Below are 17,682 nucleotides of genomic sequence, written 5' to 3'. Positions count from 1 at the left end.
TTGTCAGCCATCATCCTCCAGCTTTTTGTGTATACTTTAAAAGCCCAGCCAGATTCTAGGCTCTTAAGGGCAGATTACATCTTACAGATGTTTAATACATACATCTTTATAGAATGTATGACTAAATGATACAATGTTTTATAAATAATGAAGGTAGGGGGCAATTATAGAAGATTATATGAGGCTGAGGAGATAATCATAGCATGCTGGTGCACGGAACTAGTCCACGGGTTAGGAAACAATAATTTCACAACACCTTGCAGACTGTCTCATTATGGGTCAGTTGTTACTTAGTAGGTTGCAATAATTTTCATGGCAGGCTGTGAATACCTCACGCCAGAAAGTATCCAAACTTACCTGATAAACACAGAAGCTATATATTAATAGATACACTGTTGCCAGAGATTCTTCCTCACCAGCCTGGTGACTCACAGAAAGGATCAGCTGTGGGCAATATGATGAGAAATGCAGCTATCACAGTAGATCTTTAAATAGAAATTAACCACTTTTATTGGATGCTATAAAACAAATTATCAAAGTCGATCTAGATAACCTCCAAGTGTCTGTGATATATTCCTGATTACTCTTCTCAAAAACTGCAAGAAAACTCCCAAGGTATTCCTCAGTTCACAGCTAAGGCGGATGGTGACCTACAAAAGTTGGGCTCAACGTTGAAAGAGCTGGATTTGTCCCAACTGTGTTACTATGCAAACTTACACAAGCAAGGAGGTTAGCAGTTTGTCAAGCAACAAACAAATACTATAATGAGCCTACAGTTATTATTTTCACACAACCCATTACCAACTTAAGAAAAATCCTTATTTGTAAATGTACACAAAAAATAAACAAGAATTCCTTGTAACCGTGCAAAAGCTCTATTTTATTCCTAGAACACAGGACCACTCAAGGGTCTACTTTTCATCTTTCGTAAGTGGTAAGGGTATGGAACAGCAAAATCAAAGCTCCTATCAAGTGAAGATAGAGTACTCTGAAATTATGATGAATGTTAACGGGAGGAATTATTTCATCCGTTCATTCAAAAATATTTACTGAGCACCTGTATGTCAGGCAGTTCCAGTTGCTGAGGATACATCAGCAAAGCAGAGACAAAAATACTTGCTCTTAGGATGTTCAAATTCTAGTGGTGGGTGCAATGGCAAACAAATAAATGAGTGATTACACAACATATGGATTGTTACTGTGTTATGGAAAAAATAAAGCAGGTGGAGGATAGGGAGCCAGGAGGTGGGGATCTTCTTATATTGGAGATTAAAGGAATGGTTCTGTGAGGAGGTAGATTGAAAGATACAAGGAATCGAATCTATAAATGTCTGAAGAAGGGGCTTTCCAAGTAAAGGAAACATTAAGTGCAGAGGTCCTGACGCAAGAGCTACGTTTTACGTAAATATTCTGGAAGGAGAAAATTAAAAATACACCTTGGATTTTGGAGTCCTTAGCTCTTTGTCTTTTACCAGCAGAGCATCCTTTATAAAGAAAACAACTTTACCTCTCTTGAACCTTTTCTTCCTCTGCATATTAGAGAACTGACACTACCACGTACTTCAGTTATTTCAAGAACAAAAATTAAGAAATGCACTTTACAGCAACGAGATATTATTACAAAGAGCGCTAAATTAACAACCACGCTTGTCTCCTTGGCTGTCAAATGAAGCTAATGGTGCCCATTTCACAGGGCGTTGCCGGGACTCAACGAGATAACCAATGTAAATATGGCGACTGACACTCAGAAACCACTCAAGGCGTAATCCAGCAATACTACTGTCAACGCGGGGTCTACCAACAATGAGCGGGCAGGGGCTCTCGTTGCTCTGCTCAGTATGAGACGTCCAGGACGAAGCACCTCGAAGCTGCTTCATATGCACTCGCTGAATAAACCGACTGTAAATTCCACTCACTTTAGAGTACTTTGCCGAATTTTTCGCACTTCTACATTCTGCTGGGACATTCCAGCTTCTAAGAACCCAGCTTCACTCTCTAAAACTCTTTCAACATATGCAGGTCTCACTTTAAAAGGTCTTGAAATGGACTTACTACCAGACTGCCTTTCCCTGGGGTTCGTAAAGACCCTTTCAAGTCACCCTCCCGCGCGCCGCGCGCCGCGTGCCACACGCCCACCTGGTTGCCGCGACTACACCTCACGGACCTTTCGCGCCCCAAGGCGGCCCTTTATAAAGATGCGGTGACGTCACCGCGCGCCGCGCGTGCGCAAATATGGCAACGTGACCACGCCCTGGCCTGCGCTGAGGCCCCGGCGTCGGCGCAGTAGCTGGTGCCTTCCCGGAAGGGCTCAGAGGCGGGCTGGGTGAGTGGAGTCGGACCGTGGGTGGATGCCCTGACTGCCTGACGGTTGCGCAGGGGCCTGCAGGACCGCTGGGGAGGATGTTGTTAACGTAAAGAGCCAGGTTGATGAGGAAGGTTCATGAGTCCTTTGGGTATAAGCGGGAGTTGGGGCGGCCGGAGGGCAGATGACTCTGAGAAGGTGCGGATCTTCGGTTCTAAGGGAGAATTTGATTTGGTTTTGTCTGAAGTGCTGATAGCGGGCCTCACAGAAAAGTTACCATGAACCGACTTTCCGGGATTCCCTTGTCGCTGAGTTAATTGGCCTTGTTGCAAAAGGAAACCGAGAGGAGGGCGGCGAGGATTGGCCTGCGGTGATGTTAGCTGAAAATATCTGTAATTAGACCCTGGAGGGCGGGCCTGTGAGCGATTGCTGTCCGCGGTGCTGAAGGAAAGGCAGCCACGCCTAGAGGAGGAAACCTAATGAGGGCAGGGCGGTGTTTCCGTTTTCCTTGGCCGGGTTCAGCGCCCTACACTCAATAGGCGTGGGCTTTCTAGCAGGGCTGGACACTCGGGCGGTGTGTCAATCTTTAGACAATCTTTATAGAGTGCATAGATGTTTAATTTCATAAAATTTAGGAAAGCTTCATTTCAGGAAGGAATTTTATTCCTCTTTTTCTCCCTTAGGGCAAGCACTTTCAGCTTATAAGCCCAACCAGATGAGTTGTCTGCAGTTTTGGAGGCCTTCAAAGCATTTCACTAGACCTCTGTCTGTATCGGTCCAATGTCTTTAGCCAAGGTGAGCTTGCTCATTGTGTAAAGTGTGCCATGAAAATGGGCTTTCCTACACTCCACAAATGAGAGTGCTGAGCAGCCAGGGGAAGGGGAAGGTATCTATCTAATTGTGCTTTTCCTCACAGTTACGCATGAAAAGTAATTTCCTATTTAGAAGAGAGATGGTAGAACTGGGCACTCTTCCAATAAAGGAAAGACCTTGAATTTCCAGTTGGTTCTCATACTTGTTTGCCTGCCTTTCTGTCTATGTGTGTTTGCACATGCATAAGCGATGGTGTTCCTGTGTTGAATTTTACAGAGCGGATTTTTTTTCTGTTGATGCAATAAAACGTTTACTAGTCTTAGTACCAGCTGCTTGTTTGTTTTTAATTCTGATTAAGGTTAGAGTCTAGAAAGAAAAGAGGAGACAATACGAAATATGTTGGGTTTACCTAATTCATGGTGTTCTTAGATAAAACTGGCATGCTGAATAAAAATGTGTTTAATCGCGTCCTTTCATTTTATACATTATTACATCTTAAGTTTTCTCTTCTGAGAGAACCAATGGATTAAGCTACTAAAATAATCAAATGTTGCAAAGCTGAGGACATGTGGTAGAAGTAACTTTAAATGTTTTTATTCTTTATGACAGCTTTGATTAAAGATGACTCCCTTGTTTGCTCAAGAAATTCGCCTTTCTAAAAGACATGAAGAAATGTAAGTTTTTTTTAAAAGGATGATTCAGATATAGAAATTGAACTAGCTTTGTTAGTGAAATTTTGTATGCACAGGATGACTTAAAAATTTGAAAGCATGTCATTTTAATTTTCTGACACTTAAGAGGTCTTAGTGTTAGGGAATGTCCTTGTTTCTTATGAATAAGCAAGATTTAAAAATATGTTCTATGTATTTTTACTCTTTGTAAGTAATATATAGATAAATTTGCCCCTCCTCCCACCCCTTCTAGGCTCCACAGTGGTATTTAATGGGCTTCTCTAAACTTCTTACCCAGGACTGGCTTCATGGGTACATGACTTATATACAGTCATAGGTCTTGCATTTGGTTTAATGCTCTCATGCCATTGTTTTGCATCATTTTAGACTGGACCCTCAAATTGTATAGCCAGTCCTGCTCTTCGTTTTGTATTTTTCACTCTTTTCCTCCTCTCTCTTTCGGCTTTCAGGTTTTCCTTTTCTTTAATTAATTACCAGACGTTCTTTCCTTGGCTCATAAGATACTTTCCTTACCAAAAAATTGACTATTCATAGACTTGGGATTTTAATTCCACCTTTAAGACAGCCCGATGAAACACAGTGTTTCTTGAGAACCTCCACAACTATTTGAGAAACAGTTTGACTGTTGTGTATACCAACTTATGTATCTTTTAATCATCTTACATATTGTCTTAAAAAGAACAAAAATGTATAAAATAAGCATTTGACCAGCAAGAAACTTTTAAAGTATATTATATGTAACAAAGTAGTTTGAAGATATTTACTTGTAATTTTTTACATCTTTCTTCAATTACTGTTTTACCTTGTTGTGAGTATGCATACATACACACAGCCTCTCACTCATATATCAAACCATCATCTTTCTCTTGGAAAAAGAGGGAAAAAATATTTTTATTGCTTCTTCAAACATATGGAAGTTTAGCACAATTCTAAATGTGTAACATGAGATTCAGGGGTACTGAAGTGTTAAGCAGAAGGTTTCATATAGCAAGTTATATCAATGTATGTGTGTCGGGAGGTATATATAACTATGTGTACAAAGGGATATGTATTACAGTTTGCATTTTCACCAAAAATTAAAACATATCTTCAACATTCTAAAATAATTTCAAAAGACCAGAGAGGCTAAAAAAACAGAAGCATGTACTTATGGCATATATAAAGAATATGTTAATGAAAATAAAAATGATTTTAACCAGATTGACTTAAGACTTATTGAACTACCTCAGATTTTTCACTGTCTTATTAGTTGACATAGTAATTGACTTTTAGAATAGGTTAGAGTTGAAGTGAGGTGTTATTAAGAAATGAATTTTTTATATTGGTCAAGCAGTAAAATGTTTGCTTTTAATTTTTTAACTCTATGTAATCTTCATTTTTTTCTAGAGTATCACAAAGATTAATGTTACTTCAACAAATGGAGAATAAATTGGGTGATCAACATACAGAAAAGGCATCTCAACTCCAAACAGTTGAGACTGCTTTTAAAAGGAACCTTAGTCTTTTAAAGGTAAGTTTCCATGACCTGAATATAGAAATTTATCCCACCTCCTCAAAAATCTTTTAGGTAAGTTTCATAATATTGATTTATATAATTTATTGGTTCTGAGTAATAAGTAGAATTACTAAAGCAGCATCTTTTTTAAAAGCCCATGTCAGTTAGATAAGTAACATATGTATCCTCATTTTTTTAAATTAAAAAAAAATTGAACTTCGTTTGCAATCAACTAGAAAATCAATGACTACAGAAGGAATTGTAAGGTCACCCTTTTGCAAGAAGTAAGAAATAGAAGATGTACCTTTCCATCTTTCATCTTCTTTTATTTGAAAGGAAATCCTGAAAGGCCATAAAGTACCTATAAGCTATTGAGAGCCAACTCACAACTATCAAACATCATAAAAACAAGAACAATTTGATTTTGCCTGACTAGGCAAACACACAGAATTCATATCTATGATAACAGATTTCCCAGCTCCCTCTTGATGGATATGGAGGAGTGGTCAAAGTGTATGATTGTGCGGGGCCTCACCATTTGGCCAATGTGCCCATTTGGAGTAGAATCATATGTGTAACATTTTTGGCTGCTTGTTATACTTTGCTTCCAGAATTGTATGGCTTCATCCATAATTAAAACCCTAAAGTTTGCTTCCATTCAAGCTTCCAAGAGATCCTATGACTAAAACATTTGGTAGTAAGACTATATTATTTAAGTTATAAAGCAGTGTTTTCAGTTTTTTATTGTTAAATATTTTCATCGATAGGCATGATATAGTTATCTTCTGTCCTCACTAGAGGATAAAGGAAGAGGAAAATTCAGTTATCTTCTCAGCTTCTGGCAGTTTGATCCACAGTAATTTAAGTCACAGCCATAGTGCTACCAAAGCATTCTATATTGCCATATGTCTTACTTGCCCAATGGTGTTAGCAATATTTATTTTTAAATGGAAATATATAGGATAATCTGGAATTTGCTCTGAAAAGTTAGAAAAACTAAATTAGAAGGCTTAATTGCTACCTACCTGCAGCACGTGATATGATATTTAGTTTTCAAGCATTTTCCTTTTAATGAGCAAGTATTTGATGAATGCTTAGAGGGTCCTTACTGTTGAGCTAGTTCTGGGCAGCAAGTAGGGACAACAAAATAAGTATAAATCAGAGCTCTTGATATCAAGAACCCAGAGACTTTGTGTGATCAAACATTAAAGTACATGGAATAGAGTCAGGACTACAGAAATAAGAATTTAAAAAATCTTTGAGAGCTAGAATATTCAAAAAGGTCTCAAAGAAGAAGCTAAGCCTAGCCTGTATTTGAATAGGCAGAAGGCAAGGCATACTGTTGGATTCTTACAAAAGAGCCAAGACCAGAAGACTGAATGACCCTGTTAATGATCCTGGAAGTGTGACTAACTAGCTTAGAAATTCACAGGAAACAAGGTTGGATATGTGTTATTGGACCAAAGAAGTTGAGACTTGATATATAGACATAATTCAGTACTGAAAATGACTAAGCAAAAGAAAAATATAGACTTATATAAGAAATAAATGAGTGGGTATTTAAGGAAGATTCATTTGCTATTTAGATGCAAGATGATTTTAAAAATGGAGAGAATAGAGTTCAGAAGGGTAGCTAAGAAATCATAGTCATACATATATAAGGAACATAATGAACCTGGTTTCACAGTTATGAGAAACTTCAATTTGGTGTGATATTTTTCCCCTGATTGTGAAATATTCCCACTTTAAAAAAAAAAAAAAAAATTAAAGGGTAAAGAAGACGAAATAGCATACCTTCCATATCATTCCGCTGATCTAAAATTAATATATTTTTGTATATTTTCTTTGAGTACTTCAGTAAACATTTATTGAGTACCTATTATATCACAAACACAGTGCTTGCTGCTAGAGATGCTGCCTCTTCTCTTTTTTTGCATTCTTTGAGTCATTGCATATGCAATTTTTAAAATCCTACTTTCCCTCATATGTTTTTAAACTTTCAAAATAATTTTAGTGGCTCTACCATAGAAGTCATTATGAAAGTAAAATAAATGAGACTTTTCCAGGCACAGTGGCTCATGCCTATAATCTTTGGATTATCCTTGGGGAGGCCAAGGCAGGAGGATCACTTGAGCCCAGGAGTTCAGGTCCAGCCTGAGCAACACAGCAAGACCCTGTCTCTAAAAAAGAGTTAAAAAAATTAGCTGGACATGGTGGTGCATGCCTGTAGTCCCAGCTGCTTGGGAGGCTGTGGCAGGAGGTTCCCTGGAGCCCAGGAATTCAAGGTTACAGTGAGCTATGATCATGTACCGTAGTCACTGTACTTGCAGCCTGAGTGACAGAGTGAGACTCTGTGTCTGGGGAAAAATAAATAAATAAGACTTGATTGCAGAATTTTGAGTTGGTAGACACTTTAAAAATATGTATATTAGATTCGATTCTCATCTAAAAGTATTCAATTTTTTTGCATTAAAACTTGTTTTCCTGTTAAAATAGATAGAAGTGGACCTGCTTTGGGTCAAAGCACCACCTGTTCAGTCTTTCCTTGACTGCCCAGCTGTGGCTTTAAGGAACTGTGAAAAACCACTGATCTGGGCTAATTCCTTAATTTAAAGATGAGGAAACCATAGGGCAATTACTCCTGATAACACTTGTTCAGGACAGGTTAAGTTACATCTAGGATAGGTACTTCAGAACTACAGCCTACACTTTAAAAATGGTTCCAATAAAACTTGAAAGCATTTCTGTAATAAGAGTACAAAATATGGATGACGTCTATTAACATCCATTATTTGACCTTATTTAGATCTTCTGACCAATATAATGAACATTAAAAAGGAATGAGCTTTCACTTTTGAAAAGGACAGTATAACACTAGCATTTTGGAATGATATGGTTATATACTTTAAAAAGCCAAATTTGTTCTGAAAGTAGTATAATATGAGTTAAGTAAAATTGATGGATAAAAGATACAAAAATCAATAGTAATTCTAGGTATACAACTGGAAAATATAAGAAATCACATTCACATTAGCAATAAAATTCTAAAATACTTGGGAATGATCTTAACAAGGGGTTTGCATGATTGGTGTAGAGACAGTTATTACTCTGAAATGGAAGATTTAAAAGAAAACTTACAAGGAAACATGTGCCTTAATCCTGACTAGGGAGACTATTGTTTTTTTAAAGTTAGCTGTTACACATACCCTCTGAATTGAGTCTTTGTAAAAATTACACATAAAATTAAAAAACACAAAATTATTTTTAGCTTTAAATTAATTCCTACAGAATTCACCTTGAACTCAATGTCTGTAAATTCCTTTGGAAAATAGCAGGAATACAAAATATCAAAGAATGTATTTTATAAAGGAGCAGTGAAGAAGAGACCAATTCCATCAGATATTTGCACATATTAGTAAATGAATAGATATGAATGTACGTAGTGAAGAATAGGCTTCAGTCAGTAACTATCATAAAAGAGAGTGAACTTTGAAAACACAGGGTGGGTGATTTTTCCCTCTTAGTATTAGTAAAATGGAATTTATCTGCCTTTTAAGAACGTAACAGAATTGGTATAGATTTGGAAGAGAAAGAGAAAATTGTGCTTCTATAAATACTGCAACAATGTAAACTGACATCTCTCCCCATGTACCTACCATAAAATTTAGTTTTATCTAGAAAGGCTACTCTATAAGTAGGGCCAGGTGCGGTGGCTCACGCTTGTTATCCCAGCACTTTGGGAGGCCGAGGCAGGCGGATCACGAGATCAAGACCATCCTGGCCAACATGGTGAAACCCCGTCTCTACTAAAAATACAAAAAATTAGCTGGGTGTGGTGGTGTGTGCCTGTAGTCCCAGCTACTCAGGAAGCTGAGGCAGGAGAATTGCTTGAACCCGGGAAGCTGGGGGGTTGCAGTGAGCAAGATCACGCCACTGCACTCCAGCCTGACGACAGAGTGAGACTCCATCTCAAAAAAAAAAAAAAAAAAAAAAAAAAATGGCAATTCTGTAAGTCAACATCATCTCAAGAGTAAGCTCATGAGTAAGCTGGACAAACACTCCGGGGTGAGAAAGAATGAGAAAGTGCTACAGCCGGTGAGAGAATGCTTCCACTGAAGAACACCCTGGAAGCCTTCGTGGGGCAGTTGGCAGTTAAACAGGGACTTCAACAAACTGCCACCCAAGATGGTCGGTGACTTATAGGACCCTATCTCTCTTCTTTCCTTCTTACATTTCTCACCCCCAATTCCTTGAAGAATACGTTTAATAAATGCTTGCATATTCCTGTACCAATGACCCTGTATCTCGTGCTTTAGTATCTTATTTTTCATATCCCAGAAATTGGCCCTCCAGCAGCTTAAAAGATTAAAACCAGCCTGGCCAGAGCTAGGTTCACTATATATATTTATAGTGAGGTATTAGATTTCAAGTTTTGGAGGAAGTGGCATGTATAGGGATAGGGAGAGAAAGAGATCTCAGCATGTGACTTTCTGTGCTCATATTTTACCTTTCCTAATCATGAATCAACTCATTTAAACATAGCCTTCTCAGTTCTGCCATAGAGTAACATTTATACCATCATCCACACTGGGAACTTGTTTTTTAATTGTTACGAAGAGTTTCAAGCCTATATAGAAAAGGGAATGGAAGAATGTACTTACATGTGCTTATTACCCAGATTCAATAATTATCGAAACATGGCCAATCTTGCTTCATCTATATACCTCATCCCCTTTCCCAACCACTGAGTTTATTTTGAAGGTATTCTCCAGAAATCGTATTGTTTCGCCTTTAGCTATTTCTGAATATATCTGTATTTTTTCAGTGTATATCATTAAATGATAAGGACTATTTTACTATTTTAAGCAAAATCACAATACTATTATCAATAAGAAATTACCACTAATTCCTCAAATATTCAGAGTTCACATTTCTCTGATAAATCTGTAGCCATGTTTACATTTGTTTGGCTGAGAATCCAAATAAAATCCAACATTGTAATTGATTGATACGTCTCTAAAAGTACCCCCTGACCTTTTCATCCACTTTTAATTTATGTGTTAAAGGAATTAGGTCATTTGTCCTATGCGTTTCTCAGTTTGGATATTGCTAATTACATCTCTGACGTATCATTTTGCATGTTCCTGTATTCTCTGTAATTCCTGTAACTTGATCTACAGCTGTGCTGCCCAACAGAAATATACTGTGAGCACATATGTAATTAAAATTTTCTAGTAACCACTTTTAATAAAGTCAAAAGAAACAGATGAAATTAATGTTAATAACGTTTTCATGAGGTATATACAAAATATTATTTCAAATGTTTCTACCAAAAATTTGTAATTAAATATCCCATATTATTTTTCTTACTAAGCCTTCCGAATTCGGTATATGTTTTGCACTTACAGCACATCTTAATTTGGACTTACCACATTTTAAGTGCTCAATAGCCACATGAGGCTAATGGCTATCATATGAGCAGTGAAGTTCTAGAGGCTGGATCAGATTCAGGTTCATTGTTTGGGGGAAGAACATTTCCATAATACCTGGCTGTCTCATTTTGGAATGTTGGCAGTCATTGATGATCATTGCCTAGATATATTCATTAGAGGTTGCAAAAAGAATATTCAAATTCTTTTATTCCTTCTCTTTCAATTGCTTGTTATTTATATGAAAGAGAATCTTCCCCTCATCACTTATTTGGTTACACTGAAGTACAGTTCATGTAGGAAAAGGTATGATGACTTCTGGACACTTTCTCTATAGCTTTCAAAATCATAGTTTGGTTCTCTGGCATCCTCTAATGGTGACGAATAAGGTGGTATTTTGTTTTTAGTTTATCTGGGATTTGAAATGTTTCGATCCCTTGCAATTTTTATTCTTATTTATGCCTTATGTGTCCCATTTTTACTGTGGGGAAGCCTCTTCAAGTTAACTTCTGAATGTCTTTGACATTATCCTAACAGTCTTTGATAGTTTCCTTTCTTTATGATGTGATGAGTTATTCCAGGCTCATTATGTGCCTTTGCTGCCCAGACCTGGAATTGGCCATTGCTCCAAGAAGCCCTGGTTCCTTTTGGCAGGAAATATATTTAGAGCCCTCAATCTGGGTACTAAGAATGCTTATTGCAACTTGTTTTGTTATTGTTTAAAATAAAATACATCAAGAGCTCATAACAGTATCTCCAATTCAATTACACGATTGAAGATTTAACTTAAAATCAATGATCTTACGCGTCTACCTTCTTTTTCTAACACCGACAATCTGTTTCTAAAGAATTATTCTATGATACAGACATGGCTATCACCAATAATATGATTACTGAGCATGGTTTTCAGTAAGATAACTTTTACAATTTCTTTTTGTCCCCAGGGTATACCCCCACAAAGTGTGTCCAGTCAATACTGTGTTCTAAGAATACTTAATGTATTATACCACAAACTACATAATAGTTAAATTTGTCACATTTAGTTTCCAATTTGGAGGGAATTGCTTTTTTATTTGTCCTATAACTATATAAAATTTTAAATGTTCTAGTAGCAAGTCTATAAGACAAGGGAACAATGTATAGTCAAGTGTCGCCTCCCTTTTCACCCCCCTTTTTCCTTTCCTTCTGCCTGCTTCGGGTACCTTTTTTAAAAAAAAGTTTTGGTTTATAATCAGGAAAATTTTACATCTTGTGTATTCATTTAATGAATATTTAATGCCTAGTACACGCCCGGCACTTTGTGAGATACTCAGATGCATAAAGGTTGTATGGGACACAGTCCTTACCTTCTGGTAGTATCTAATCAAAGGAAAGGTTCTTATGTGGAACTATTAGGGTATAACTGGCTACAGAAGGCTAGGATCAAATTGCAAAGTTGTTTGTTTGTTTGTTTGTTTTCAGTCAGGCTAAGGAATTCACACTTCATCCTCTATGTAGTGGGTACTGATGATTTTTTAAGTCTAGGGAAAGACATATGCAAAGTAGTTCTTTAGAAAAATGAATTGATCCCCTCTTAGGTATGGATGGAAGTAAAACAAGACATACTGTAGGCATGCATCATACTGTAAGTACTCCTCAAGTATTTGTTGAATGAATAAGTGTAATAATAAGGCCATAGCATTGGGAGTGAAATGGAAAGGCTAGGAGAGATATCCTGAAAGAACAATTTATAGACTTTTGAAAATTTAAATGGCAGGTATAAGAAGAGTTAAAGATAGAGTATAGAGCATAGGTATCTGAGGGAAGAGAATTCCTACTATTGTTCATTCATTATATCCTGTAGGAATAAGATGAGCTTAGTTTCATTTGGTTGAGAAATAAAGGCTAGGAAGAAAGGTTAGCCATGCCTCTACAGTAAAAGTTACTGAAGCTAGATAGGACACAGTCTTGAGAGAGAGAAGATAAAAAATATGAGAACAGCTGCCACAGATCTTAAGAAAGCTCACACTTAGGAACAAGGGGAGAAAAATTAGACAGCCAAAGGGAAAGAAAAGTAGGAATCAGAGGTGAGCATGTCTTCTAAGAAAGCAAATATCTCTTAAGCTAAGAAATAAGTTTTTCAGAGGCCTGATAATTTATAGACAGAATACTGCAGAGATAACAGTCAAGTGTTTAACCATAGGCCTGCTTTACCAGGCCATATGTCTCCTACTTGTATCTGCTTTCCCATTTAGAAATCTGCTCTCCTATAAGAGATATTAAATATCCTTATTTTCTGGTCTTCAAGAAAAATGTTTATAATATTGTCTACAATGCTAGTGGCACCAAGATCTGCCATTAACAATAATCTTATAACTTCTTCGAGTAATGACCATAATTGGACTTGTGATTATTTTATTTGTGTTTATTTGATTTATAAAGGTAAAAAACATTTTTCCAGGACCTTGTAACATCTCAATGTAATCACACAAAAGTTATTAGGCTTCTGTATCTGTCATAGCATCAGCATCAAAAGCTCTTTAGCATGCATCTTAGCTATAAACTTCTGGTATGGGATAGACATGCTAAAAATCAGCTTTTTTCCCTAAATTCATGGCTTTTTTCCTTCAAATCACCTTCCTCCAGACAGCAGGTGCATTAATGGTTGTGCAACTTTGGGGAGTCCCTTTAGGGAATTTCCTGTTTTTCCCTTTTACATTTCACACCCATTCCTTGCTCCCGCCGCTACCATCTGCTATCTCTTTTCTCCTGTTCAGCATTGGCTTCTTCACACCCCACTCCCACGCCCTTTTCCATCTCTCTCCGTCTGTCCAACAGCCCTCTACTTAGACTGCTCCAATGCTTGTACAGGAATCAGATAACTTTCTCTTTTCTATCAACTCAGTAAGCTCAACAGAGAGACAAAATTTATATGGCCTGTGACCAAGGCCACATTGTGAACTTGACAGACATAAGTGGGCACAAGACAACATGGGTGCTGATTTTGGGAGCGTTTATTAGACAATGCTCAAGTGTTCCACTAAAAATTTGTGGAATCTTGCATTTCTGGGCGTTTACTTCATGTGTATATAAAGATAAGAATATTTACCAGGGTATGAATTAAGTTTAGTTACCTTGGTGTTTTTACAACTATTAGAGAAAAATACACATATCTACAAGTAAAACTACACATTAAAGCATGGTGCTTGAATGCTTTCAGCTGAATGACATACTAGCTAGCAATAAAACTTGCCATTGAAATTAGCTTAGAAAGCTAGTACTAAAAAAAATCTAGATAGTATAATGAAAAGGTTCTTGTCACTAAGTACTGAGGTACCTCACTGAGCTTCCATTAAATATATGGAATATTTGCATACATATAATTTTTTTAATTGAACATTGAACAAATGAAATGTGTGCCATTGATATGCTATTTACATCTTCTAGAGAGACTAGAACTCTTCACTTTTAAGATTAGCACTGGGTGGGTCTGAGTATCTGACTGTTTTTGTATCTGAATATTTTATTATTTTATCCTTCTGGCTGTTTTTTAGTGATGTAAGAGCTAAATTAATGCGCTGAACACTATTATAAGACACTCTTTTTGCATGAATTACTGACATTTACTAGCATTCAAAAGTGAAAAGGCAGAACCTAGAAGTACCACCTCCCCCACCTCTATTTCAAAATAAGAAATGCTGTATTCTTTATCTGAAATGGATTAATTGAACAATGATCAGTTTTCCTACCACGGTGTGCCTCCATCCATTCAAACTATATCCAGAGAAGAGTGGAGGTGAGAGATTCGGGATATAGATATTGCTTGTACAGGTGCCATTTGTTTTATGTAAATCCACTTTAATATAAAATGCCGATATCTGTTACAGGATATAGAAGCAGCAGAAAAGTCACTACAGACCAGGATTCACCCACTTCCACGGCCTGAGGTGGTTTCTCTTGAGGTGAGCATCTTAAGGAACAAACGTAAAAAGAGAGACTCTATCTATCAGTAGCACACTACAAGTTAAACAATGGTTATATATATTTTCCAGATATATTTATTCAGTAAATTAAAGAAGATATGCCTGTTTGATCTTTTTATGTCCACAGTACTGTGCTTTATACATAGGAGGTAACTGAGAAGTATCTTGATTTTTAAAAGTTTAGCAATTGGAAATTTTATAAAGATGGGGATCTTTTCACCTTGTCACTTAGAAACAACTATCCTGTTAAACCATAAAAGACAATATGCGCTAAATCATGAGATGACAACACACCTAACTCAAATGCTTTTGCTGCTTGCTGATGTTAGAAGTAGCAGTTTAGTCCCTTCACCAAAAATTTAACCAGAGCTAATTAAATGCATATTATCATACAATATAGTATGGCTTTTGTCTGCTTTATTTTGTTCAGTTCAAGAACAGATTGGGAAGATGGTTGGCAAAAATAAACTATATTTGGTATATGAATACGTTTGTGATGAATGGGAATTTACTACATATAGAATAGTTTCATTTTGTATTTTTAATGACCTTTTTCAAATACAGGTTTTGCGTTCTCCCCACCTGGGGATTAATAGACTCAAAATTAGAGGCTGAGAATTTTCCCCTCAATTTTCTGTGTCATCTACGGTAACAAAACAAGGCAGTGATCAAGGATACAAAAAACTCTGGTACAAAGTTGTATCTTGGACATGTCTTTTTCTTTGATTCTCCAATACCTTACTCTGGCCTATACAGGACCCACACAATGGGAGTTACCCCAACTGCGAATGTCAGGGAAACTCCCAACAACGGGCCTCAGATGGTATTTTTCTTAACTAGTCTTGCACAGCAGGATGACCTTTACTTTAAGTATGTCAGGCTGTTTCTGAGACCACATGCATAGATATATAGACATATAGAATCCCTCACCATTTTCAGCTTGCAGAACTGCTGTATTTAATGCTTGGAGTGAATATTTTTGTGTTTCTAGTGCTAACTCGTTGGCTGAATTTCCAAAAATGAGGTTGCTAGTGATGATCTAATATCAGTTGCCCTCCTATGACACAGGGCTTTGGGCAGTTTAGTTCTCTTTGACCTCCTTAGGGCAGTCACCCAAGAAATCAAAGCTAGACACAACACGCAATGTTGCATGAACTTCTAAAGCCTATAGACTTCTACAGTCAGACCAATAATACAACATCTCAACTTCCAAGCTGTTTGTATTAAAAATGATTAAATTATATTGACATTTTGTCATCATAAAAATGGGGAAAAAGTATAGTGGATATATATTTCCTACACAAGGGTCCAATGTATCTGATTCCTGTGCTATAACACACTAGTTGTATTTCAGTTCCTGATCGCATCCCAGGTCAAATCTTTTGATGTTAATCCTGAAGCATGATTTATGTTTAATAATTTCATTGTAATAATTTCAGTATGGGGTAATCATTTGGTATGGGATTTGGAATACTAAACAAAAACATTTAATGGTTATATCACCATAAATGATACTATTGGCAATAATCATGAAGTTGGCCACAAGAGGGCGTGTAAAATCACAATAAAATTCTAAAACCTGTAATTCTGCCAGACTCTGGTTTTACTGAGAAATTTGAAAATTAACACTAGTAAGTAGCCAGATTTTTTTCTAAAATTAACATAAAATATTCTGTAGAGGAAATGCATTCTACGTATATGTGTGTGTGTGTGTGTGTATATACACGCACATACACACTTAAGTGAATAAACATTTAGACTATTATGAAGAGCCAAGTTCAATTGCTTGATATGCTTTTTTACTTTTGAATTTTTTTTTCCAGACTCGTTACTGGGCATCAGTAGAAGAATATATTCCCAAATGGGAACAGTTTCTTTTAGGAAGAGTACCATATCCTTTTGCTGTTGAAAATCAAAATGAAGCAGAAAATACCATTCAAAATGAGGCATAGCGATGACTTCTTCACGTGCTATTTCAAAAAGCCTGTTTAATAAAGCTGAATGTTAAGGTGTATGTAGGTTATTGCAGGAACTTTAGGAATTAAATATGTTTATATTCTTCCATTATCTCCTAAGTGACAGTGAAGATATGAGAATTTACTGGCAAGTCTCATGTTATCACCTACTACTATTTCAAGGTCATGAATTTGCTTTCCTCCAAACCCATAGACGTGTTAAACACTAATATTAAAAGGTGGATTCTTTATTAATTAAATTATTGTCAGTGTTGTGTGTGTGTTGTTTAAAAAAAAAAAAAAAAAATTACAATCATTCTCCTCTAAGCAGGTATCTTGGCTCTGGTTTTAAGTTTTTTAGAATCCTTACTTTTTAGGGACAACGTATAGGATCAACATGGTTCTTTTTTTTTTTTTTTAACCATTATTGTTTCTTTTAACAAATTAAAAGACAGTGACACCTAAAATAAACTGCTTTAGTAAAATAACGTATGAGAAAATAAATTCATAAGATTTTGTCCCTCACAGATAACCAAACTTCTAAAAGTTCTGGAGACAGAAAGAACTGAACTATAAAACAGTCAATAAGTAGCCAGTTTCAGGAAGACTCAGACTTGGTTTGAAAAAGGATGTCTTTTAGAGCTGGGAATGGTTATTGGATTTTAACTTGGTTATTTAAGGATTGCCAACCTTGTGAATGCACATAACCCCACTCTTGTCTTTTCATCTTTAAACTTTCCCTTCCCGCTTCCTTCTGTTTTCATTATTCCTGAAAAAACTGTCAGTCAGAAAGCGTTGGGTCACAACCCTAAACAGCTTTGAGATTCCTCAGTCCACCACTGCTTGATCACAAAAAAAAAAAAAATTATAACTTTCCAACTGTAGAGGCAACCTCTGCTAGTAAAGGGTACCTATGCTATATTACAATGAAATGTTTGTTTTAAATTTCAAACTGGTTTGTGTCTTTAAAAGAAGACAATAGGAAAAGCTAAATACACAACAACAACAACAACTATATTGAAATGTCCATTGTG

General features: G+C 36.5%; 1 protein-coding gene across 4 annotated transcripts; it reads left to right on the top strand.

The window, feature by feature from the left end:
• The first annotated feature begins 2,222 nt into the window (after positions 1–2,222).
• On the top strand, positions 2,223–16,908 carry CEP15 (centrosomal protein 15). Of its 4 annotated transcripts, none has more exons than XM_007984819.3 (6): positions 2,223–2,323; positions 2,986–3,097; positions 3,725–3,789; positions 5,194–5,317; positions 14,598–14,672; positions 16,517–16,908. In XM_007984819.3, exons 3-6 carry the CDS (start codon positions 3,737–3,739, stop codon positions 16,643–16,645), a joined length of 381 nt encoding a protein of 126 aa, XP_007983010.3. In that variant the 5' UTR covers positions 2,223–2,323; positions 2,986–3,097; positions 3,725–3,736; the 3' UTR covers positions 16,646–16,908. The 4 variants fall into 4 exon arrangements, with proteins under 4 accessions (XP_007983010.3, XP_007983013.3, XP_007983012.3 ...); XM_007984822.3 differs by having other exon boundaries at positions 2,319–2,423; XM_007984821.3 differs by lacking the exon at positions 2,223–2,323 and adding an exon at positions 2,337–2,436.
• The last annotated feature ends 774 nt before the right edge of the window (positions 16,909–17,682 follow it).

This window comes from Chlorocebus sabaeus, chromosome 22, assembly GCF_047675955.1.
Source record: "Chlorocebus sabaeus isolate Y175 chromosome 22, mChlSab1.0.hap1, whole genome shotgun sequence".
Taxonomy (NCBI): domain Eukaryota; kingdom Metazoa; phylum Chordata; class Mammalia; order Primates; family Cercopithecidae; genus Chlorocebus; species Chlorocebus sabaeus.
This window is presented reverse-complemented; position numbering and strand designations above follow the sequence as displayed.